Here is a 26,579-nt window from a genome sequence, read left to right as displayed (position 1 = left end):
TAAACTTTCGGAATTGGCTGCTAATTCAAATGCGTTTGTTGTAGAGGTGACAGAAGATTGGTTTGTACATTTGTATAATTCCTCAATTGATTGGTTGACTAATAGTTGGCAGCATTTTGTTATGGCGGTGATGGGTGCTGCTGGGGTGGTTATTGGATTGCTGTGTGTTGGTTGTCTAGGCAGACTGTGTAATTGCGTCAAATTTTCGCGTTATCGGGAAAACAGTAATTAAAATTTGGCATCCCTGATAAATATAATTTATGTAAAGTATTTCGTTTTGAATGTCGTCTTATATATGAAAAATGTTAAAATATTAAAATATTAAAATGTTAATATTTAATTATTGATTATTATCAGGAAATGGAGATGGAAACGAAAGGCGGTATCAGCGGCCGTCTGGTCGGCGGGAGGAGCGTGAACCGTCTGTTGAGATGTTGGAAGCTGGCAGATCTAATCGGCGGCATGTTGTGTATAGAAGAGATGACAGGAGGCAGTATGATGTAGAATCCCCCAGGTATGAGCCTGGATATGATGATGAGGACGATGTTGGCAACGTGAGTCTTGAAGTTGAGCTTGATTCCAGGGATCGTCTGCCCAGTGAACAGAGTGGTTCGGAGATAGACAGTTGGACTGAGCCTACTACGGACAAGCCTGAAAAGGTGGCAGATACTGGTTCTGGTGATGGACGGCGCAGATTTGGTAAGTTTGTGCCAAATCAGGCTGCTGGGTCGGTCAGGTCTAAGGGAGCCAGCAAGGCTTATGATGATGCTGGGGAAGGTACTTCCAGAAGGGGAGCCAGCAATGCTTATAATGATGCTGGGGAAGGTACTTCCAGAAGGGGCGTGGTCAAGCGGCCTGCTGGGGCAGATTCTCTTGGGCCTAAACAAAAGAGGGAGTTACCAGATTTACGTGCTGAGGTTGAGAGAAATAAGGCTGAGCGCAAGAATGACAAACGTGGCTTGGCGCCGCTCAGTGATGAAGATATAGGTAAAATCAGTAATTCTGTTGCTGTGACTCTAAAGCCTATGATTGAGGAAAAAATTCGTGAAGCTGTAAGAGAATCAGTCAAAAGTTTGAACACTGCACAGAAACTTTGGCAGACGGACAGTCATAATCGGATTAAAGATATGTTGGCCTCGCATAAGAGGGATCTAATGGACTGTATAAGGAAGGTAGATACAGAGATGCAGCAAATGGTGGCTACTACTGCACAGCAAAAGACTTCTTATATGGTACAAAGTGTACAGACAGCAATGACTGATAATTGGGAAAGTAGTTCAGCCAAGTTGGGACAGCAGGTGAGCCAACAAGTGGAAAGTGTTTTGGCAGGACAGGGAACTAAGGTTCAAGAGGCTATTTCTGAGATGGCGAAAAAAGAGGCTGAAGTGCAAAGGCACCTGTCCAATATTTTTAGTGAGCTTAGCGAGATCCGGCGCAGAATAAACAATGACTTACCGGCGGCGTCATATTGGCAGTTGCAGCAGGCTGGAACTTCTGACGGTGCTGGGGCTAGCAACGGAGTGATGATGGTCTCGGGAGGTGTTCAGGTCACTGGTGGCGTTGAGATGGAGGTGGCAATGTCGGCAGATGGGCCAGCGGTTGCTGCAGAGGTGGCTGTTGCGAATGATACCGCCTCAGCGGTAAATGATGCTGTGATGATGGCTGTAGGAGGGCCTGTAACTGCTGCAGCGAGTAATGCTGTCATAGCGGCGACAGTGGGCGTTTCGGCTGAGGTTGGTGGAGGGGCGCTGAACACTCCTCCTCCAGTGGGTGAAGGAGAGGAAGGACTGGAGGCCGGGGTTAATTTCGATGTAGGTTCACCCAGTGAAGACATTGATCCTAGTTTATTGGATCAACCTGATGGATGGTGAAACCATGCTTAGCTGGATGGTTTCAGAAGGGGGTAAATGTCATATATTTATGTTGTGATGTCATATATTTAAGTTTGCAGACCATATGTTAATTGTTACTCTTAATTGCTCTTTAATTGCTCTCAGAAAGAATAAAGAGAAAATATATTTAAGTCAGTTGATATTGAGAGTCCTAACACAGAACATTATCTGGTTTGGGTTCGAGTCTTTATTAAGACCAATACAGCTATTTACAGACATCCTACTACTTTAGATAGTTTGCACAGACAGATATTCTACCCCTTCAAAGTGCATAGTTAATTAATACATTGTATTAATTAAACAGACAGTCATCCTGTTGTTTGGTGTCCTGATATACAGACAGACATCCTGCTACTTCAGAACTATCCAGCTTTGAATAATCAGTAGTTTTGACTTATTAACATATTTAATCATTTCTAAATATAGTATCAACATATAATCTTATTTACTCAAAAACTGCATTTAATCCAATATAATAAATACTTAAAAATCTGTTTGCATTTTGAATTGAACATTAAGTCTACTCTATCATTAACTTATGTAAGTCTGTCTATATCACAGTATAGTCCTTTCCATGACATCCCTAAGGAGCGATTCTTCGTATTTTTAAAATGGCTTTTAATAGGTTATTTTAGGTTAGGTTAGGTTATATTGTGTTAGGTGATTGCCCCACAAGGTTAGGTAATTGGCCCCGCAGGGTTAGAGCCCCCTGCAGGGGTTAGAAATAGGAGAAAGGCTACTGTGAAAAATACGAAGAATCGCTCCTTATGGAGGGATGTCGTGAAAAGGACTATACCCGTAAGTTTTTCAAAAAACTCAAAAAAAATGTGTAAAAAAATGCTTTTAACTTAAAACCTATTTTTTTTGTTTCATTTTTGTATAAAGTTTCTGCTAGTAACAAAGATAATAGGATTTCTATCTTAATTTTGCCAAAAAAGTCAATTTATGTTAAAAGTTACTTTTTGCTCAGTCACTTTTTCAAAACTTTAGCTCTAAAAATCTCCAGTGTTAATGGAGGTAAAGTTAATTTTTTATATATGCTTGTGTGGAAATATACAGAGAACACGGACATATGCTATTTTTGATAATACATTAAGAAATAATGGCTGTATACCATAAAAGATACTTTTTCGAGGGTCATACTGTAGATAAATAGATAGATAAATAGATAGATAAATAAATAGATAAATAGATAGATAAATAAATAGATAAAAAGATAGATGAATAGATAGATAAATAGATAGAAAAATAGATAAATAAATAGATAGATAGATCGATAGGTAGATTGATAGATAGATTGATAGATAGATTGATAGATAGATTGATAGATAGATTGATAGATAGATCAATAGATAGATCGATAGATAGATAGATAGATAGATCGATAGATAGATCGATAGATAGATCGATAGATAGATCGATAGATAGATCAATAGATAGATCGATAGATAGATAAATAGATAGATAGATAGATAGATAGATAGATAGATAGATAGAAAGATAGATAGATAGATAGATAGATAGATAGATAGATAGATAGATAGATAGATAGATAGATAGATAGATAGATAGATAGATAGATAGATAGATAGATAGATAGATAGATAGATAGATAGATAGATAGATAGATATATAGATAGATAGATAGATAGATAGATAGATAGATAGATAGATAGATAGATAGATAGATAGATAGATAGATAGATAGATAGATAGATAGATAGATAGATAGATAGATAGATAGATAGATAGATAAATACATAGATAAATAGATAAATAAATAGATAGATAAATAGATAGATAAATAGATAGATAAAAAGATAAAAAGATAGATAAATAGATAGATAAATAGATAGATAAATAGATAGATAAATAGATAGATAAATAGATAAAAAGATAGATTAATAGATAGATAGATAGATAGATAAATAGATAGATAAATAGATAGATAAATAAATAGATAAATAGATAGATAGATAAATAGATAGATAAATAAATAAATAAATAGATAGATAAATGAATAGATAGATTAATAGATAGATCAATAGATAGATAAATAGATAGATAGTTTAAATAGATAGATAGATTGATAAATAAATAGATAGATAAACAGATAGATAAATAGATAGATAAATAGATATATAAATATATAGATAAATAGATAGATAAATAGATAGATAAATAGATAAATAGATAGATTAATAGATAGATAAATAGATAGATAAATAGATTGATAAATATATAGATAAATAGATCAATTAATAGATAAATGAATAGATAAATAAATAGATAGATAAATGAATAGATAGATCAAAGATCAATAGATAGATAAATAAATAGATAGATAAAAAGATAGATAAATAGATAGATAAATAGATAGATAAATAGATAGATAAATAGAAAAATAGATAGAAAAAATAGATAGATAAATAGATGTGCTACGTATTGAGCCACGGTCGTGGGTTTACCTGAGTCGATAAGGTTCTTTCTTTCCAGTTGAGCAGGATGACACCATCCAGCTTTCCAACTGTCTCCAGATATTCACCTGGACACATCAGGTTTCATGTTGGGTCAATCTATGATACAAAGTAGAACAATGTATGTCTGTCTGAAGGATCTCTCTAACCACTGAACCGATCAGGTTCTCCTAAACAGGGTAGCTTCTCATTGGTCCGGTAAGGTTTATAACAATTTTAAGGGAGGGTATCACCACCCTCCTAAGTAAAATCGGCCCTACAAAAACATTACCCTCCCCCAAAATAAATATAAATTACCAACCCCCCCCCCCCCCCAATCAAAAAAAAACTTCTTTTAATCTCAATTTTAAAAACAATCGCCCTTAGAAGCCTCTAGGGGTGAAGCCTCAATTACTTATATAAAAGTGACTTGTGTATGTGTGTTTGTCTGTCTGTAACAAAGGATCTTGCTAACTGCTGAACCGATATGGTTCTCCTTTACAATGTAGCTTCTCACAGGTCTGAGTAACTATTTGAGGGAGGATATTTCCGACAACTCAAGAAAACTCACAACCCCCCTCCCCCCCCCCCCCAACAAAAAAAAGAAGATTATATTTCTTTTTATAATTAAAATTGAAATGTAGGTTTTACAAGATTTATATTTGATCTAACAAGAATAACAACATTCATAAAAAACGAAGTTATGAAAGGGTAGGACAAATGAACATAAAACACTTGTTGTAGTGTCATTACTGAATAAGCAGAATTTAAGTTGGAAATAAATTTATAGCAACAATGCGTAAATACAGGATACTCTATAAGAACATATTTACATTTTATTGTAATTTATTGTCTTAGGAATCAGTATTCCAATTAACATAAAAAAAACCTACAGATATTATGGTAATGATTATCAAACCTAACTATCACAGGAATCCCCATGTCAAGTTTGAAATAGCTAGGACAGTTCTAACATGCCTAAATAAACGATTAGAGCTATCCGTAATAGACGGACTGCCTCTAATTATAGAAAAGCTTCACTGCAAAAAAAGATTTTTAAATATTAATTGAAAGAAAATTTCCGTAAGAAATTTTTTTTATTGATTCTTAATCTTTAATGATTTTCAAATTATTTGTTTATGAATGGATGTATAAAAAGCGTGGATATTATGATAGGGAAAAAATTGTCGTCAATTTAGCTTGCTAACATGGATCTTTTTATTAGTCAGTGCCTTCACCCAGTATGAAGGGAGGGAGTGTGGGGTAAAGAAGGTTGATGGGAGTGGGGTTTCGTTTTTAGCCAGTTACAAGTTTCAGTTTATTAGTATACTAGCGGCTACGACCCTAGAGGCCTCAAGGGGAACTTGAGGAGGGGGAAGTCAAATATGATAACCCAATTTCTTATTTTAGATTTTTTTTTTAATTTGGGGGGATGGAAATTTTTTTTTCTTCGGGGGGTCTTTCCCCCCCCCCTGCCTCATTTTTAATTTTAGTTAAAAAAATTAAATTATTTTTTTTTGGGTGGGGGGGTATTTTCTAATTTTTTTTTTTGGGGGGGGGGTTGGGGTTGTCCCACCCCCCAAGAAAATAGTTATGAACCTTCCCAGGACCTTTAAGAAGCTACCCTGTTAAGGAAAACCCAATTGGTTCAGCGGTTAGCGAGAACCTTCGGTACAAACATCCTGTTACTTTATTATAGGGATGTGATAATCTGGTGTAAGATCCAATTAATTATAAATCCATTAGTCTATGACATCTAACTATTTTGAAAGCGAAGATTACCCATAATCAGGGTCCGTCCGTCTGTCCTTTCGTCCAAACCGGATAGCTCCTACCATTGACTTAGGAATGTTAGAATTTTAGAGCTTTTATGGATGTTGGCATCCTTATTTAAAGATTAATTTATTCATGAATGTTTTTTTCTCAAATATGGCTTCGTAACCTATCAATATCTGCTGGATTAGAACCGGTTCCCAGCAATACTGAAAAAACATGTATAACATCGTATTACAAACACGAAAATAAAAATTCAGTTTTGTGTCAGACTTCATAATTTTTTATTTTAATATCCGCGGAAAGCTGTCTATAATACGATACGATTGATAACATATTTTGAGTACAAAAATCAAAAATGACAAAAATAGTGGGGAGGGGGGGGGGGGGTTGCTGGTTGCAGTGCCGCTTGATCTTTAAATCATTTCAATGGTGCGCCAAATCGGGGTGATCCAACTTTCCACCAATGAGAGCAAAGCATTTTACGAAATGCCGCGCTGTGATTGGCTGAAATTCGGCGCACCCCGATTTGGCGCACCATTGAAATGATTTAAAGATCCAGCTCAGGAATAAGACAATAGACAATAAATTGATGTACATCAACTTCTCAAATTAGAAATAATTGGATTATCTTTAAACTTTGGGAATCAGTATAGTTTACAGTCTAATGTCCTCTCCCTCCCTTCCCAAATGTGCTCGTCGACAGGGATCTAAGGGGATAAGACAATGGCCGAGAAATTGATGTACAGCTCCAATGATGTTACACATAATTACCCCATCTGTAGATTATAATTATTGGTTAAAACATTTTGACAATCAACTTTAAACTAACCAATTATAAGTCCCCAAAGTTGTTAAGCCACCGAATAAAAAAATGTTATCATAAAACTTAGGGGACTAGTGTAATAAACATAGTCCCATTGTTCCCTCTCTCTATCCTATTATATAAAGTAGTAAGCGTTTTTTGTCTGTCCCGAAGGATCTCGCTAACCGCTGAACCAATATTGTTCTCCTTTTCAGCGAAGATTCTTATAGGTCCTGGGAATGTTTTAAACTATTTTTGGGGACGGTGTCTTCATCCCCCTAAATATTTTTTTTACTCTTGAAACTCAAATTTAAAATGGGATGAAGTCGACATTTCCCCCTCGTACCTTAAGTGCCCCTAGAGGCTTTTAGGGGCGCATCCGCTAGTATATGTATATAGTTCTTTAAGGTTATAATTGAATGGTTATATACTTTTTTAATTTTTATGATTCACCCTCCGAATTCTATAATTGATTCAACATGGAACTTTCCTGTGTCACGCATACTTCTGGGGTAACCTAGATAGATAGATAGATAGATAGATAGATAGATAGATAGATAGATATATAGATATATAGATATATAGATATATGGTGCATTATTTGCCAAATGTACCACTTTTCTGCACTACCTCTCCGATTTTGTTAATACTCTATATTTTGGTCCGTTGGGTCATTCAAGGATGCTGGATGGCCAAAAAAAAGTTTCAGAGTCCCTGGATGTCTAGATATCTAGCTATCTATGAAGGTCGGTAACAAAAATGTAAAAAACACCCATTTTTTCACAATTTTAAAAATTAATTTTTTCATCAATCTTACATCCAATCTATACATTTTATACACCAAAATGATTGTTTATTCATGTAAAAAGTGCACATAATGCTATTTTGGCCAAAACTCTAATTTTAAAGGGTGTCCAACAAAAAGTGTATTTTGGATATCTAGCGTAATACCCAAAATACCTGTCCGAAAAAAATCATTTTTTTTGGCTTAAATCCTGTGTTTTATCTGTGTGCATGTGTGGTATAAAACGGTTTGGACCACCCGGGACTATAAGGTTGTCAAATTTCACTTTGGGACACCCTGTAAATGTGATTTTTGCGTCTGTAGAGCTAAAACTTGGTTCAAATTGGCTATTTTTTTCAAATTACTCTAATATGTGTCTTAGTATGTTTGGCCATAGTGTTTTCTGACCAGATCAATATTTTCATATTTTTTGGACACCCTGTATTTTCAAAAAAAGAGAAAAAATTTTTTTTGTTTTTTTTTAATTTTTTTTCTATTTTTAAGTTACTTAAAACTGTCATATAGATACAGAATTTGACTAATAACAATAATATTTGCCTTTTTTACAATTTTTTACACTTTTGGGACACCCTGTGCATGTTATTGAAAAATGATGGTTTTTGCCCATTTTTTGGGGGAAGGAGTCGTTTTAGGGCCATAGACTATTTCTTCATTTTTGTAGAACTTTTCAAGACACATCATTTGTTATTTATGCAAAAACCGCAAAAACCGAACCGTTTTGCCGTTATTCACCGCCAAAGGCAGAATTTTTTACGTTTTTTGCCATTCCCGAGGTTCTAATGGGCATTTGTGGTAAGAAGACGTTGATTTATCAAGATAACTGTGAAATACTTTTATTTAGGCATTTTAATTTACTAAATTTCATGTGAAGTAAATTTTTTTGTATATCCAACCGATTTTTGTCAAAAGGAATTTCAAATGCACATGATTTATGTTTCTTTTATCACTTATGTTATAGCAATTATTTATGTTATATTCACTTAATTTTCTTGTTTTAACAATTGAAATCCATCTCGACGAAAAACGGTTAGCTGCCAGGGAGTAAGGGAGGGGACAATGGATCAAATATTCAATTTTTAGGAGCCTCAGACTTTGGGGACTGGCTTAAAGGGAACATGCAAGAATTTAGCAGTTTCTAACCAATCTTGGGGACCAATTATGAATGACGTCACGCAAAATCATGCATAATCTCGCGGCAAACTAGCGCGTCAACAAAATGATAAACAATAACAAGCAGACAGAATATTTTGATTTTGAAAATTATTTTGTAAATTGAATCATTACATTTTTTATATCTAATTCTTGTTTAATGTTAATTCATTCCGATTAGTGCGTTGTAGAAAGAAATTATATTAAGATTGTTAGTTATTATGAGCAAAGCCTTCCTATAATTAGGTCCCGCACATTTGTACGTCCGTAACGGTTAGCTCTTTTCGTTACTTTAGACATGTTAGATGTTTCTTATTGATTTAATGTAAAGGCAAAGTTTTTTGTCTTTAGCTTAATATTTCTGTAAGTAATGATCCGATTAATTTCAAAATTTTAGGGAAAATTCACGAAGTCCTGAGTTGTTCAAGGTTTGTTTATCAATAAAATCTCAAGATGGTGTTATTTTATTTTTCTGTCCTGGATGCTAGGAGCGCAGCTACCAGTTATCCTAAGATATGTTACTTAAACCTTAAGATCTTTAAAATTAAGATGTACTTATGTTCTCAACTATTTTATTTATGTAGTATGAAATTTTGATGCAAGGTATCTCATTTTTATTTCGTTAAATGAAATAACTTGAGTTAAAAGTTCTGTAGGAAGGTAATTGTTTTAGTAAGTTTTGTAATATAATTATTTAAAGGCTTTTTCATGTCTAAGCTTTTTAATAAATACAATAAAAAAATTTGGTTAAAAGATGTTGTAAAAGTAAAATGGTATATGTATTTCCTTAATTTTCCGAAGTTTAAATAATAACAATTATGGAAATGAATTGTAACCAAGGGTTTTGATCTCTAGAATCAAAGGCTTGTAGTAAAGCATCAGTTTAAGGATGGTGCATTTCGAATTAAAAACAATTCAAAAAGTCAAAAATTTCCACTAAAGGTTGCTATATTGCAAATACTTGTTTTATCTGAAAATATCTGGGTTTTCAACCTTAAAGGGTCACAACTACAAAATTGAATTAACTGCCCATTGTCCCCTCCCTTACTCCCTGGTTAGCTGCACAAAAAATTTTACTTAATATGAAATTTAGTAAATAAAATTACCTAAATAAAAGTATTTAAGAGGGATCTTGATAAATCAACGTTTTCTTACCACAAATGCCCATTTCAACCTCCAGAACGGCAAAAACGTAAAAAAATTCCGCCTTTGGCGGTGAATAACGGCAAAACGGTTCGGTTTTTGCGGTTTTTGCTTAATTAACAAATAATGTGTCTTGAAAAGTTCTACAAAAATGAAGAAATAGTCTATGGCCCTAAAACGACTCCTTCCCCCCAAAAATGGGCAAAAACCATCATTTTTCAATAACATGCACAGGGTGTCCCAAAAGTGTAAAAAATTGTAAAATAGGCAAATATTATTGTTATTAGTCAAAATCTGTATCTATATGACAGTTTTAAGTAACTTAAAAATAGAAAAAAAATTAAAAAAAAAACAAAAAAAAATTTTCTCTTTTTTTGAAAATACAGGGTGTCCAAAAAATATGAAAATATTGATCTGGTCAGAAAACACTATGGCCAAACATACTAAGACACATATTAGAGTAATTTGAAAAAAATAGCCAATTTGAACCAAGTTTTAGCTCTACAGACGCAAAAATCACATTTACAGGGTGTCCCAAAGTGAAATTTGACAACCTTATAGTCCCGGGTGGTCCAAACCGTTTTATACCACACATGCACACAGATAAAACACAGGATTTAAGCCAAAAAAAATGATTTTTTTCGGACAGGTATTTTGGGTATTACGCTAGATATCCAAAATACACTTTTTGTTGGACACCCTGTAAAATTAGAGTTTTGGCCAAAATAGCATTATGTGCACTTTTTACATGAATAAACGATCATTTTGGTGTATAAAATGTATAGATTGGATGTAAGATTGATGAAAAAATTAATTTTTAAAATTGTGAAAAAATGGGTGTTTTTTACATTTTTGTTACCGACCTTCATAGATAGCTAGATATCTAGACATCCAGGGACTCTGAAACTTTTTTTTGGCCATCCAGCATCCTTGAATGACCCAACGGACCAAAATATAGAGTATTAACAAAATCGGAGAGGTAGTGCAGAAAAGTGGTACATTTGGCAAATAATGCACCATATATATAGATAGATAGATAGATAGATAGATAGATAGATAGATAGATAGATAGATAGATAGATAGATAGATAGATAGATAGATAGATAGATAGATAGATAAATAGATAGATATATATATAGATATATATATAGATAGATAGATAGATAGATAGATATATAGATAGATAGTTAGATAGATAGATAGATAGATAGATAGATAGATAGATAGATAGATAGATAGATAGATAGATACATAGATAGATAGATAGATAGATAGATAGATAGATATATATATAGATAGATAGATAGATATATAGATAGATAGATAGATAGATAGATAGATAGATAGATAGATAGATAGATAGATGGATAGATAGATAGATAGATAGATAGATAGATAGATAGATAGATAGATAGATAGATAGATAGATAGATAGATAGATAGATAGATAGATAGATATATAGATAGATAGATAGATAGATAGATAGATAGATAGATAGATAGATAGATAGATAGATAGATAGATAGATAGATAGATAGATAGATAGATAGATAGATAGATATATAGATAGATAGATAGATAGATAGATAGATAGATAGATAGATAGATAGATGGAACTTTCCTTTGTCACGCATACTTCTTGGGTAACCTAGATAGATAGATAGATAGATAGATAGATAGATAGATAGATAAATAGATATATATATATAGATATATATATAGATAGATAGATAGATAGATAGATAGATAGATAGATAGATAGATAGATAAATAGATAGATAGATAGATAGATAGATAGATAGATAGATAGATAGATAGATTAGATAGATAGATAGATAGATAGATAGATTAGATAGATAGATAGATAGATAGATAGATAGATTGATAAATAGATCATAAGTTTATAATAATATATATATATATATATATATATATATATATATATTAAAAAGTTGAGCAATAGAGCAAAAGGTTAAAGAGATCAATAGTAAGAAGATTAATCATGACATAATCGGACTTTTTTCAAACGGCCATAGCACCAAAACTACTTGACCAATCATGACGTTTGACCACACTATAAAAAGCTTGGGTAGTTATCTTTTTGCCCATAAAGATTTTTAGACGATGGAGGACGTATTCTCAAAGCTGGCATCGCTTATGTTCAACATGGCAGAATCGAAACGCGCTGATAGTTTACCCTGGATTCTTGACTAGGGCCCACTAAATCTGACCTCAGCCCATCTGTAGGTGAGGTAGAGTTATACAACTTGCTGGGATACTGTTAGATACATAAGTAAGACACTAAAAAAGACTAGAGCTCTCTATCTGAAATGGCTTGGACGTAGTACTCCATCAAAGTGAAACGTGGCAGATTTTGAGAGGTCAAAAACGTCAAAAATCGTGAAAATTCGTGAAATTTTCTCGGTTCTCGACTACATGGGCCCATTTGTAACCTTAAAACTCGTTTTAGACTATGTGTTGCGATGATAACCCTAGCTTAATCTTCATGCCATTTCCAAAAAGGTATTGCACGTTGTTCTAGCTTAATTGTGGCTCAAATGAGAGCCGCCGTGTCGAAGGGTAGCTTGAAAGATGGGTGAATTTGGATCCTGCAGTTACTCACGTCCCTAAAGAGATATGGCCTCCCAGCAGCCCCGATCTTCATCCAATTGACTTTTGGGCCTGGAGCGCCATTAAAGCATGAACCAATAGACGCGCCCATACCACAAAGACCTCCCTCATTGCCACTATGAAGGAGAACTTCGCTAGCTTGGACAGGGACATGGTGACCAGGGTCTGGGGGCGGTTCAGGGGGCGGGTAGAGGCGGTGATTGAGGCTGGCGGCGATTTTATTGAATAATCTAATAGTCATATAGCTAGTTTGCTTCCCAGTTTTTAAAATTCAATAAAATCTTTGAAATTGACGATTTTATGTTCATTTTTTTAAAAATAAGAAAAAGTCCGGATTTATGTGGCGCACCCTGTAGATAGAAAGATAGATAAATAGAAAGATTAGTTAATTGATCATAACACATTACATTCTGACGAAATGTAAAGAAACCATTTTAATAAAAAGATGTTTTTCAATCACATTTATTTCTTTAAAAAATGAAGCCTTAAAATGTTGCACACATATATAAGTAACCAAGGATTTAAAGGGATAAGACAATTGACGACAAATTGATGTATAACTCATCTGTGGATTGGCACATATGGCTGAATCGCTTTGACTCTCAACTACCTTGTAGATTTTTTCTGTTTATTTTGAGGATTTTTCATAAAATGATCAAATAAAATTGATTTAATAGGCTGCCAAATCAATTATTTTTTATCAAGAGAGCTTATATATTAAGGGAGTAATAGGCGTTTAAAATAATAGTAATGCAAAATTTAGATTTTTGGGTATATCTATTTGTAACAGTTACGATATTAGCTGGCTAGGGAGGGAGGGGACAACGAGCTGTTTATTATTATACTAGTCTACAAAGTTTTATTATAACGTTTTCTTATGTGTTGGCTTAACAACTTTTGGGATTTTTGATGGATTGGTTCATTAAGTTGAAAATCCAAACGTTTCTTAAATCTATTAAAATTATAATCTACATTTAGAGATGTACATCAATTTATAATGTCTTATCCCTTAAGATCCATGTTAGATCATATTGATGATTTCTGACTTACTTTTATTTGAGTCTAAGAGCATACAATAGAAAAAAGAAACATAGATAGATAGATAATAGCTAGATCAATAGATAAATTGATAGATAGATTGAAAGATAGTTCGATATATAGAACAATAAATAGATCGATAGATAGATTGATAGATAGATCGTTAGATAGATTGATAGATAGATCAAAAGATCAATAGATAGATCGATAGATAGATAGATTGATAGATAGATTGATAGATAGATTGATAGATAGATTAATAGATAGATTGATAGATAGATTAATATATAGATTGATAAATAAATTGATAGATATATTGATAGATAGATCGATAGATAGATCGATAGACAGATTGATAGATAGATCAATAGATAGATCTATAGATAGATCTATAGATAGATCTATAGATAGATCAACTGATAGATCAATTGATAGATTGCTAGATTGATAGAATGATAGATAGATCAGTAGATAGATTGATAGATAGATAGATCGATAGATAGATCAATAGATAAAACGATAGATAGATCGATAGATAGATCGATAGATAGATTGATAGATAGATCGATAGATAGATCGATAGATAGATCGATAGATAGATCGATAGATAGATCGATAGATAGATTGATAGATAGATCGATAGATAGATCGATAAATAGATCGATAGATAGATCGATAGATAGATCGATAGATAGATCGATAGATAGATCGATAGATAAATCGATAGATAGATCGATAGATAGATTGATAGATAGAGCGATAAATAGATAGATTGATAGATAGATCAATAGAGAGATCGATATATAGATCGATAGATAGCTAGATTGATAGATAGATCTATACATATAAGTAGATAGAAAGATAGATAAGTATACCTGAAATTAGAAAACCACTGGCAGATGATCTGTTCATCAAAATGGACATCAATATTGAGTTGGTTTTTCTAACTGAGATTATCATCGGGTCTATTATATCTAAAAATATAAAGATAGATAGACAGATCAATAGATTGATAAATAGTTTGATAAATAGATCAATGGATAGATTGATAAATAGATAAATGGATAGATTGATAGAAAAATACATAGATTGATCAATTGATAGATAGATCCATAGATTGATTGATTGATAGATTGAGCTATAATTTGATTGTTTGATTGCTTGATCTGTTCATCAAAATTAAGTTGTTTTTTCTCACTAAGATTATCTTCGGGTCTAATAGGTCTAAAAATAGACAAAAAAAAAGATAACTAGATTGATAGATAGTTTGATAAATAGATTAATGAATAGATTGATAGAAAGATCCATAGACTAAACAATCGATGGGAAGATCCATAGTTAGATTGTTTGATAGATAGATCCATAGATTGATCAATTGATAGATAGATCCATAGATTGATCAATTGATAGATAGATCCATAGATTTATCGATCGATAGATAGATCCATAGATAGAATGATTGATAGATAGATCCATCACTTGATCGATCTATCTGTAAATTGAGTTGGTTTTTCTCACTGAGATTATCATTTGGTCTATTATGTCTAAAAATAGAAAAATATGTAGATTGATTAATAGTTAGATCCATAGATTGATTGATTGATAGATAGAGATATAAATTGATTGATTGATAGACAGATCAATAGATTGATAGATAGATCCATCGATTTATAGATAGATCTATCATTTGATAGATAGATTCATAGATAAATTGATTGATAGATAGATACATCAATTGATTGATTGATTGATAGATCCATCGCTTGATCGATTAATAGATTAATCTATCTATTTGTTCATCAAAATTGAGTTAGTTTTACTGAGATTATCTTTTGGTCTATTATGTCTAAAAATAGAAAGTTAGATAGATAAATTAATAGATAGATTGATAAATAGATCAAGAGATAGATTAATAGAAAGATCCATAGATTGAGCAATTGATAGATAGATCCATAGATTGATTGATTGATAGATTGAGCTATAATTTGATTGTTTGATTGCTCGATCTGTTCATCAAAATTAAGTTGTTTTTTCTCACTAAGATTATCTTCAGGTCTAATAGGTCTAAAAATAGACAAAAAAAAAGATAACTAGATTGATAGATAGTTTGATAAATAGATCAATAGATAGATTGATAGAAAGATCCATACATTGTTCAATTGATAGATAGATTAATAAATAGATTGATTGATAGACAGACCCATAGATTAATCTATCAATAGATAGATCCATAGATTGATTGATTGATGTATTGAGATATAAACAGGTTGAGATATTTACAAAAAAATTAAAATGGATAAAAGAAAACTATTATAACTAAAAATAATAAAATTACACAGACAGATAAAGATTACTAGCTGCAGGGAAAACGGTGGGGAGTCATTATAAAATTTTGATCTGTTATAAAGACATGTAAGAAAAGCTTAAGTTTTAAATTTGAAGTCTCTAAGTAAAAAATTATGGTCACAGGAGCCTTTTAAGATTTCTGTAGACCTTGAGGATCAGGACGTGCAGGATCTTGACTTGAATACCTGTATTTAATATAAGAATGTACTACTACAGGATATTTTAGAATTTTGGTAATGCTTTGTTTAAGTCAAAAACAATATTTTTGCTCTTTACCTGGATGACCCCTGCCAGGTTTGCTGGCATTATGTGCCCGCCAGGATGGAGATATTCAAAACTCTCAGTTATGTGTCATACACATACTTAAAAAGTCTCTCAGTTATAGACCATTATATTTCACACTCAGAAAATGAGATAGAAAAAACCGGAGGTGGGGCGTGTAACGCCCACCTCCGTTAAGGGTTAATATTATGATTTTCATTTTATTATGTGTTGAAAATTGTCTATAATAGATAGGAGACATAATTTTTCAGTATGGCTTAGAACCATTTTTAATCCAGAAGATATTAATCTGTTTTAAAGCCATACCAGAAATGACATTATTCATAAGTAGCATAGCACAATTTATTAAAAGATGTCCAAAATATAAACAGAAAAATCAGAACAAAGACATCTAAAATAAATGAAAATATGTGAAAAATAATAAGAAAGCTACTTTTCTGTTTATCTATAGATCTTCAAATGAAAAATCACAATCTTAAATAGCAGAAGAAAAAAATAAAAACTTTGTTAAAACCAAAAATGAAGATAATTGTCTTTCTAGCAGCTTAAAAAATCCCATAGCGTTACAGACAGACAGATAGACAGACAGACAGACAGACAGACATGGTAATTTTTTAGCTTTGCTAAATATAACTTAAACTTATTTCATATATATTATATATTAATTATATGATTCTAATCATTTTATAAATTATTATGTAAAAAAAATCTTCCAAAATATTTGTAAAAATCCTTAAAATTTATATTTTTATAGATCTATGGATTTAAAAGGCGCATATTTTTTAAATTCATATTGTGCAGCTTTTGTTAATGGTAGAAAAATGTTTTGCATACCTATGAATCGTCATGAACTCTAGTTTTTGGAAATATATGTACCATTTTTGTGCTATTTGTAGTTCATGTAGGAGCTACATTGTAAGATTAAAGAAAAAGGTTAAAAAGTTTTAAGTAAGTTTGATCATTTTACCACGTTGATCCTATACTATACTTAGCACAGGAATGGTTCTTTTATATCCAAAAACATATCTTTTAGAAAGACCCTGTATATATTGATTTGAATTGGAGATATGGAATGATAAAAGACAGGTTTATAGATATATAGACAGATGATCTTAATAAGTTCAGTGTCTAAACGTTTCAACCACTAATTGTACTATACAAAAGCGGTAATTTTGTATATTCCCATTGGGGATGCACAGGAATTTATCAGCCATTGTCTTATCCCTTTAGATTCCTGAAATTATTGAATCCTATTTCATGGAGTTCTTAACTTTAAAACTATAATGTGTTGAAAATGAACAAAAATTGAAATTGTGTTTCAAGTTTTAATTTTAGCTTGGGGAGTTGAGATGCAGGGATATAAAGGGATAGGAGAATGGCCGATTAGTTGTTGTACATACCCAATGATAATACACAAAATTATTCCTTTTGTAGATTACAATTAGTGGTTGAGACGTTTAGACACTCAACGAAATGAACTAACCAATTCAATAAAAGTCCCCAAGGTTGTTGAAGCAACGAATCAAAAAACGTTTGTAAAAAACTTTGGAGACTAATATAAGCAAGGATTTAAAGGGATAGGAGAATGGACGATAAATTGATGTACATACCCAATGTTGATACACAAAATTACTCTTTTGTAGATTACAATTAGTGGTTGAGACGTTTAGAATTCAATAAAATTCCCCAAAGTTGTTAAGCCAACAAATAAGAAAACGTTATAATAAAACTTTAAGAAACTAATAAGAAAACTTGGGTATAGCCCCTTTCGTGGCAACGCATCTTACGGGGCGTTTCATCGTATTTTCACAATGACCTTTGATAGATTATTTTAGGTAAGACTGGGATATATAAGGTTAGGTGATTGCCCCGAAGGATTAGGGGCGAGAAATAGAAGAAAAGCTACTGTAAAAATACGAAGAAACGCCCCTTAAGAGGCGTTGCCACGAAAAGGACTATACCCAAAAACGTTAATTTAAAACTTTGGGGACTAGTGTAATAAACAGCCCAATGTCCCCTCCCTGTCTGGAGTTAAGAAGTTATTTAAGATTTCAAACATTAAATATTTTTGTAGATCGGCAAAATAGTGAACCGTAAAAAAAAGGAAGGGCGGGGACATTGGATTGAGATTTGGTTTTGAAAGATGAATGCTGCGTTTTTTTCGACATTTTTTAGACATTGATTGATTGAACTAGGATTTCATCAGAGTATACAACTTAAGAATTTAAAATTTTAAAATTATTATTTTAGCCATTTGTATAATGTCTAATACAGCTCTAAAAAAAATGCAGTAATTAATATGCAGCAAAAAGGGATTGAAGATAATTTGTTTTTCTTCTATGAAGGCCGTACCAACAAAAGCGAAACAATTGAATAAATAGTTGTATACTCTGTTTATATTTCGCGAATAAAAAAACGCGGCATCCATCTTTCAAAAACCCATCTCTGTAAATTTCACTGGTACCCAAAGTTTGTTACTTAAAATCTTTGGGTACCTTTATTTAATTTAGATTGGTTGGTTCCAAATTTTTCTACCAATAACATTAATATACAGTGGTAATTTTGGGATTTTCAATTTATTGTTCATTGTCTTATCCCTTTAGATTTCTGGGAAAAGGTGCTTCCATAACCTTTGTCTGATAGTCCTAACTGTGCATGATAATATGCTAGGCCTGTTTTAGGGCTAATGCATTACTATTGTCATCATACTGCATGAAGGTTCTTTTACAGGGATCTAAAGGGATAAGACAATGGCCGATAAATTGATGTACATTCAAAATGATGATACAAACAATTACCCCTTATGTAGTTTATGATTAGTGGTTAAAACGTTTGGAAACTTAATGAACCAACCAATTAAAGGTTTCAAAAGTTGTTAAGCTAGCGTTATTAAAAAACTTTGGGGACTAGTGTAATAAACTGTCCAAAGTCCCCTACCTCCATGAATATTGAAAAAATGGGGGGGGGGTAATTTTTTTATCCAATGTCTACCCTTGTGTAGTGGAGAGAAAACCTAACCTAACCTAACCTGACCTAAAATAATAAACAAACAAAAAAACTACCCACCCACCCCCCCTCCTTTATTTTAAATTTATTCAAAGTTAAAGGGGGGGTTTTAATGCTCAACAATGACTTTTGACGCAAAACACCGGATTCAATCTTTGAAGATATTTTGTCTTTGCTTAAAATAAATACAATAATGGATATGCAATACATGGATACTATGCAAGATTCTAAAGGGATAAGACAATGGCCGATAAATTAATGTTCATCCTCAATGATGTTACACAAATTTACCCCTTCTGTTGATTACAATTAGTGGTTGAAACGTTTGGATAGTCAACTTTATGAACCAACCAATCAAAATTCAAAAAAAGTTCCCAAAGCATAAGAAAACGTTATTATAAGACTTTGGGGACTAAGGTAATTAACAGCCCAATGTCCCCTCCCTCCCTGGATATTTTCTCGTCAATTTAGGTTGCTAATATAGTTCTCAGATATTGGTCAATATGTTCATGTCTATGGTTAGGGGAGGGGATGAGGTAAAATCATAAGATGGGGGAGGGATGGGGAGATTTGTTAATAGTCAGCTAGGCGAAATATTTATCAGGGTTTGCGACAATCTCTCTCAATATCCACGTATTTTATATCCATTAATATAATGAATAAAACAAAATGGTTTTAAAAGATTGTATTTTTGTGTGTGTGTGTATGTATGTGTGTGTGTGTGTGTGTGTGTGTATGTGTGTGTGTATGTTAGGGTGGGTCGATTTTGGACATTTTTTTCTGAGGCCAAAGCGGGGATCTGCACTCAATTTATATAGATATAATACACCTCTGGATGATTTAAAATTTATCCTAAGTCTTAAAAGCGCGGACGACCAGACATTCAATTGTATAGCTATTTGTAAATGGGAGTCAAAAATTTATTGAATCAGAACTATGGCTTCATGGTGCTCCCTGGAAATGCCTTAAGGAGCTGAGTCAGGAACTTTTGTCCGTTTCAAAAAATCTCGTTCCTAGCCTGAGAAATTCTAAAAAAACCTCTACAAATTGGACAATTCTCAATAAAACTTTTAAAAATGTGGTTTTTTAGTGATTTCTAAGGCTAGGAACGAGATATTTTGAAACGGACAAAAGTTCCTGATTCAGCTCCTCAAGGCCTTTCCAAAAAATTTTGAATGTCGTCTTTGCATACTAATAAGTAATGAATTATATCTTTAAGTGGTCGTGTTCTAAAACTAAATTTTTTAAAATTCTTTTTCGGTCAGAAATGTTTTTAAGGTTAATTTTATCTGTTGCATATCCCCGCTTTGTCTAATTCCGATATGAACCCACCCTAGACTGTATGTATATGTATGTGTGTGAATCTGTGTGTGTGGGTATGTGCATGTTTCTGTGTATGTGTTTGTGGGTGTTTGTGTGTATATATGTTTGTATGTGTGTGTATGTGTGTTTGTGTGTGTATGTGCATGTTTCTGTGTATGTGTGTGTGTATGTGTGCGTATATGCATGTATTTGTGTATGTGGTGTGTTTGTGTATATGTGTGTATGTGTATGTGTGCGTGTGTGTATTTATCTGTTTGTGTATTTGTGTGTGTGTGTTTGTGTGTATGTGTGTTATATATGAATGTTGTTATCCTTGTTAAATTGCATTGTCTTATTACCAGAGGTGGATTCTTTAAAATTTGGGTTACTGCTCGCTGGCGAGGCAAAATTGTTTATGTGAAAAAATCTACAAAAATCACATAGAAAATCTACAAAAATCAAATAAAATCCTATGTTAATAACCCCGCTATTAAAAAAATTCATAAAATTGTAAATATCGCTTGAGTTTAACTGTGTGGAAAAAATTGACGTTCTTGCCTCACAGCAAATATTTTCATACCAAGAATAGTTATTTCTCGCATCGTATTATAAATGGCTTTCCGCAGATATAGAATGTACAATTATAAGATTAAAACCAGTTTTCTAGCCCCGAGGTGCCGAAAAACTTTGTCTAGCATCGTATTATATCCAGGTTTCTACGAATATAAAAATGTGCATTCAGAAGATTAAAACCAGTTTAAATTGGACATTTTATAACTGCGGAAAGCTGTTTATAATACGATGCGGAAAATTGCTATTATAATAACAGCGTTTTAGTAGTTTTAGTAGAGCAAGATCCTTTGGTACACACAAACAGACAGATAAAAAAATATTCGTATTTGAAGTTTTTATCTATAATACAAAGTAGCTTTATGTCTGTCTGTCTGTCTGTCCCTTAAGATCTTGGTAACCACTGAACTGATCGGATTCTACTCTTCAGGAAATATACCTACTGGTCCTGTGATGGTTTTCGACTATTTTCTTGGGGGGGTGGGAAGATTTCCTTCGTCCTTTTACGAATTTCGTCTTAATTTTTCATCACCTCTTGAGGCAAAGCCCCTAGAGGCCAGGTGCGAAGCCGCTAGTTACTTTATAAAGTGTTTTTAAAAAATTTGGGTATAGTCCCATTTATAACAACGCCTATAAAGGGGCGCTTCGTCATATTTTCACATTAGCCTATGTTAGGTTATTTAAGGTTTGGTTAGGTTAAGTTGGGTCAGGTGATTGTCCCGCAGGGTTAGGCAATCGGCCCCGCCATGGCTAGAAATAGGGGAAAAGCTACTGTGAAAATACGATAAAACACCCCTTAAGAGGAGTTGCCACAAAAGGGAATATACCCAAAATTTTATTTTCAACTTAATAATTTTGATTTTTAATAGCACCTTAAAAAACTCTTACAAAAAATGGCCGAATTTAGAACTTTAGCATAGCCTAGTTATTATGAAAAAAATGCACAACTTTGAAAACACTAGAAGGATATTTAGAATGAATTTATTGCAATATTATGAGGCAAATTCTCGTATTCATTCCAAACCGATTAACATTAATCCATACTAATAAAATCATGTATAGGCATCATATTATATCCAGTTTTCTACAAATATAAAAATGAAAAATCATAAAATTAAAACCAGTTTTTTTAGCCCGTGTATTCAGCATCTCGGAGCTAAAAAACTGGTTTTAATCTTATAACTGTACATTTTATATCCGCGGAAAGCTGTTTATAATACGATGCGAGAATCAACTATTTTGCTCTTTTTTAGCTGCGAACCTACTTTAAAAATACATTTTGCCTGTCCGTCTGTCCGTAACTTTATGGGAGGGTAGAAATGTTTTATTTAAGTTAGAATGCTGATAATTTTTTAGACGAAGCCCAATCTGTCCCACTGTGAGGAAGACGATTCCCTTTTCTTACATTTCTTTTGAAGAGATTTTCTTTCCCCCCTTCCCTTTTTTCCCCTTTATATGACGTCACATAGGAATCGTCTTCCTCACAGTGGGACAGATTGGGCTTCGTCATTTTTTAACGATATCAAAGGTAATAATTTTGCTCTAAAATTTACTTTGTTCATTTGTCCATATATGTATTTTCATATTTCTTATATAAAAGCAAATGATGTCTGTCTGTCTTTCTGTCTGTGTGTATGGGTTTCTCTAACCCCAAATCAGGACATATGAGAAGCTACACTGTTAAGGAGAAATATATTCTATAAATAGAAGCAGAAAAACAATTTTTTGGGGGTAATTTTTCAAAGGGCGATTTATGTGTGGTGGTACCCTCCCCCCAAAAATAGTTAAAAACCACCTAGCACCTATGAGAAGCTACACTGTAAAGGAGAACCATATTGGTTCTACGATCAGTACACACAGACACACAGACTTTAGACATCCTCTTACTTTTATGTTAAGGTTTATAATTATAAAAAAAATATTGTTATATATTTATCTATCTTAGAGAGAGAGAAAGAGAGAGAGAGAGAGAAAGAGAAAGAGAGAGAGACAGAGAGAGAGAGAGAAAAAGATAGAGAGAGAGAGAGACAGAGAGAGAGAGACAGAGAGAGACAGAGAGAGAGAGAGACAGAGAGAGACAGAGAGAGAGAGAGACAGAGAGAGACAGAGAGAGACAGAGAGAGAGAGAGAGAGAGAGAGAGAGATAGAGAGAGAGAGAGAGAGAGAGAGAGAGAGAGAGAGAGAGAGAGAGATAAAAACTAAACAATTTATTTGTTTGTTGTCAAAAAAGTTAAAAAATGTTTTAAATGGACGTACGGATATTTTGGTAACGATTATAGAGTTGACGCGCTTTCTAACTTGTACCTAACTGTTATAGGAATCATCATGCAAGTTTTGGAATCGATAGGACAATTATAACCTGTTTTAACGAAAAGAGCTTACAGTTACGTACGGACGGACGGACCGACACTGATTATAGAAAAGCTTACAAAACGTTTAGCCATTTGGAAGTTAGCAGCCTTTAAAGTTCATAGATTTTTGAGAACTGCAAAAGAGACAAAATTTTAAATCAATAAGACGATACTAACATGCCATAAGTAATGTCTGAAAAAGTTTCACAACAGACAGACAGACATAAACTAGATGCACATATGTCATAGGAATCTTTATTGAAAAGTTATAACGCGGTATCGGGTCTAAATTCGAACCTATCACCTTCCCGATGACGTGTTGAGCAACGGTCGCAGTTAACAAAACAATAAAAAAGTTACATAAAAATATCAAATGTAATATACTGGAATACAGAGCTGTTTTTTTTCAGAAATCTAAAGGGATAAGATAATGGCCGATAAATTTATGTAAATTCCCTATGATGATACTGAAAATTATCCCTTTTGTAGAATAAATTTGTGGTTGAAATGTTTGAACACTCAACTTAATGAACTAATCAAATAAAATTTGTTCCAATGATGAAGAAAACATTATTTAAAAATTTGGTGACAAATTTTCATCAAATTTTGGGCAAAATGCTAATAAAAAATTATTTAAAATTACGGGAATAAAAATCTTCAAAAATAAATATCAAAAAATCTGTTAAATGTCGGGTGTAAATAAGGCATGGTTTTAAAAATTGTTATTTCAATATCGTTTAATCAACAGTAGTATAAGTTTCAATTATTTTTTTTTATATGACTTATTTAAAACTTTTATAAGGACCAAGGAAATGTTCTGCAAAAAAAAATAGGGGGGGGGTTGTTTTTTGGGGGGTCGGGGGTGTCCCACCCCCCAAGAAAATAGCCTAAATCCACCACAGGACTAGTAGGTATATTCCCTGAAGAGTAGAATCCGATCGATTCAGTGGTTACTGAGATCTTAAGCTTCAGATAGACAGACGGACAGACAGATAGTAAAGACAGATAGACATCGTACTACTTTGTATTATAGATTAGGGTGGGTCGATTTTGGACATTTTTTTTCTGAGGCCAAAGCGGGGATCTGCAAATGATTTGTATGAGTATAATACACCTGTGGATGATTTAAAATTTATCTTAAAACCGCTGACGACCAGACATTCAATTGTATAGCTATTTGTAAATGGGAGTCAAAAATTTATTGAATCAGAACTATGGCTTCATGGTGCTCCCAGGAAAGGCATTGAGGAGTAGAATTAGGAATTTTTGACCGTTTCAAAAAATCTCGTTCCTAGCCTACAAATGTGTTTTTTTAGTGATTTCTAAGGCTAGGAACGAGATATTTGGAAATGGACAAAAGTTCCTGATTCAGCTCCTCAAGGCATTTCCAGGGAGCACCATGAAGCCATAGTTCTGATTTTAAAAAATTTTGAATGTCGTCTTTGCATATTAATAAGTAATCAAATATATTTTTTAGTGGTCGCGTTCTAAAACTCAATTTTTAAAATTCTTTTTCGGTCAGAAATGTTTTAAAGGTTAATTTTATCTGTTGCATATCCCCTCTTTGTCTAATTCCGATATGAACCCGCCCTATTATAGATATATAAGTCGAAGCTATTTATATTGCCTATAAAAAAAGGGATGAACTTTAAACTTTTGTCCAAGGTATCTTGAATGATGTCATTTTTTTTAAATATTAAAATAATAGAAGTCCCCCAAAATTGTTAGAACAACAAATTAGAAAATGTTATTTTAAACTTCGGGGAAGAGTGTTATAAACATCCCAATGTCCCCACCATCCCTATGTTCTCTGTTTATAAAAAAAAAAACTTCCTTTTAGGCGTTTATTAATATGCAAAGAGCATTTTCGAGCTTAAAGATTTTTAAGATGATTTTTTTTTAATGCTTTTTGAGTAAAAAAAGATGACAACATACATAAGAGCGAAGCTCTGAAACAGTATAACAAACGAACATTAACACTTATTAAAATCAGATCGATAGTATAATTATACAATTGTTAAAACTGTTATTTTTTGTTATTATTATCTCATTAGGCTATCGACAGGTCAATATTATGTCAAGCATTTGTGGTAGGGGTGAAGCAGTTCAACCCTACTTAGCGAGTCCGGTCAAAAGAGCCCCTAGCCCTAATGATCCTATCAATAAAATACTCCAAGTAGTTACAGTGTTGAAGCTTTATTTAGAACTGATTATACACAACAAATTAATGGCTTTATATACAAACAGATTACAATATTGGGTTAGGTAGAAAATGGGTGTGGAGAGAATGGGGGGCTGCAGGCCAGGTGAATGGTAGACGGGCAGGCCCCTGTGGGGGTAAGGCAGACGTCGCCCAAAAAAGGGTAGGTTATCTACATTTACACAAATTTTCAAAATTGAAAAAAAAATTCTAAGAGGATATTACCGGATATCTTAGTGTCTGTCTGTCGGATCTTGCTCATCCCTGAACCCTGATAAGGTTCTCCTTCGCAATTTTATTTTTTTTAAATAATTTTTTTTTAAATGGGAGGTTGGTGAACCTCCCCCCCCCCCCCCCTCAAATACCCCAATAGGAAAATGCAGTTTATTTTTGCTCATCCTGTCCAGCAGAGCGTGACAGACCAGGGATCTAAAGGGATAAGACTATGGTCAATAAATTGATGTACATCCCGAATAATGATACATAAAATTACTCTTTCTGTTGCTTACTTAATTTTATAAACCAACCAAAAAAATTCATAAAGTCCCCAAAGTTTTTTAGCCAACAAATAAGAAAACATTATAAAAGACTTTGGGGACTAGTGTAATAAACAGCCCAGTGTCCCCTCCCTGCCTGGTGACAGAGGCAGAGAGAAAGAATGAAGAGAAGATAATTTCTAATTGAATTATTCTCTTGGGAATATCTTCACACATAGTAAGCATCATACAGAGAGATAGATAGACAGATCAATAGATTGATAATTAGATTGATAGATAGATAGAAAGAGCAATATATAGAGTGATAGATGGAGCACTAGATATAGCATAA

At 33.0% G+C, this 26,579-nt stretch overlaps 1 protein-coding gene across 1 annotated transcript in view; it reads right to left on the bottom strand.

The window, feature by feature from the left end:
- LOC145307602 (adenylate kinase isoenzyme 5) overlaps window positions 1-26,579 on the bottom strand; it is a 128,138-nt gene that overhangs the window by 64,964 nt on the left and 36,595 nt on the right. Inside the window, exons 6-8 of the mRNA XM_080150056.1 lie at window positions 14,570-14,668; window positions 7,420-7,443; window positions 4,361-4,440 (exon numbers count right to left, since the gene is read on the bottom strand). Coding sequence (XP_080006182.1) covers window positions 4,361-4,440; window positions 7,420-7,443; window positions 14,570-14,668 — 203 coding nt within the window. The remainder of the gene's footprint in view (window positions 1-4,360; window positions 4,441-7,419; window positions 7,444-14,569; window positions 14,669-26,579) is intronic.

The sequence above is a fragment of the Acartia tonsa genome, chromosome 15 (genome assembly GCF_053477335.1).
Source record: "Acartia tonsa isolate MP-2025a chromosome 15, ASM5347733v1, whole genome shotgun sequence".
Taxonomy (NCBI): domain Eukaryota; kingdom Metazoa; phylum Arthropoda; class Copepoda; order Calanoida; family Acartiidae; genus Acartia; species Acartia tonsa.
Note: the sequence above shows the minus strand (reverse complement) of the source record. Positions and strands in the feature narration are given on the sequence as shown.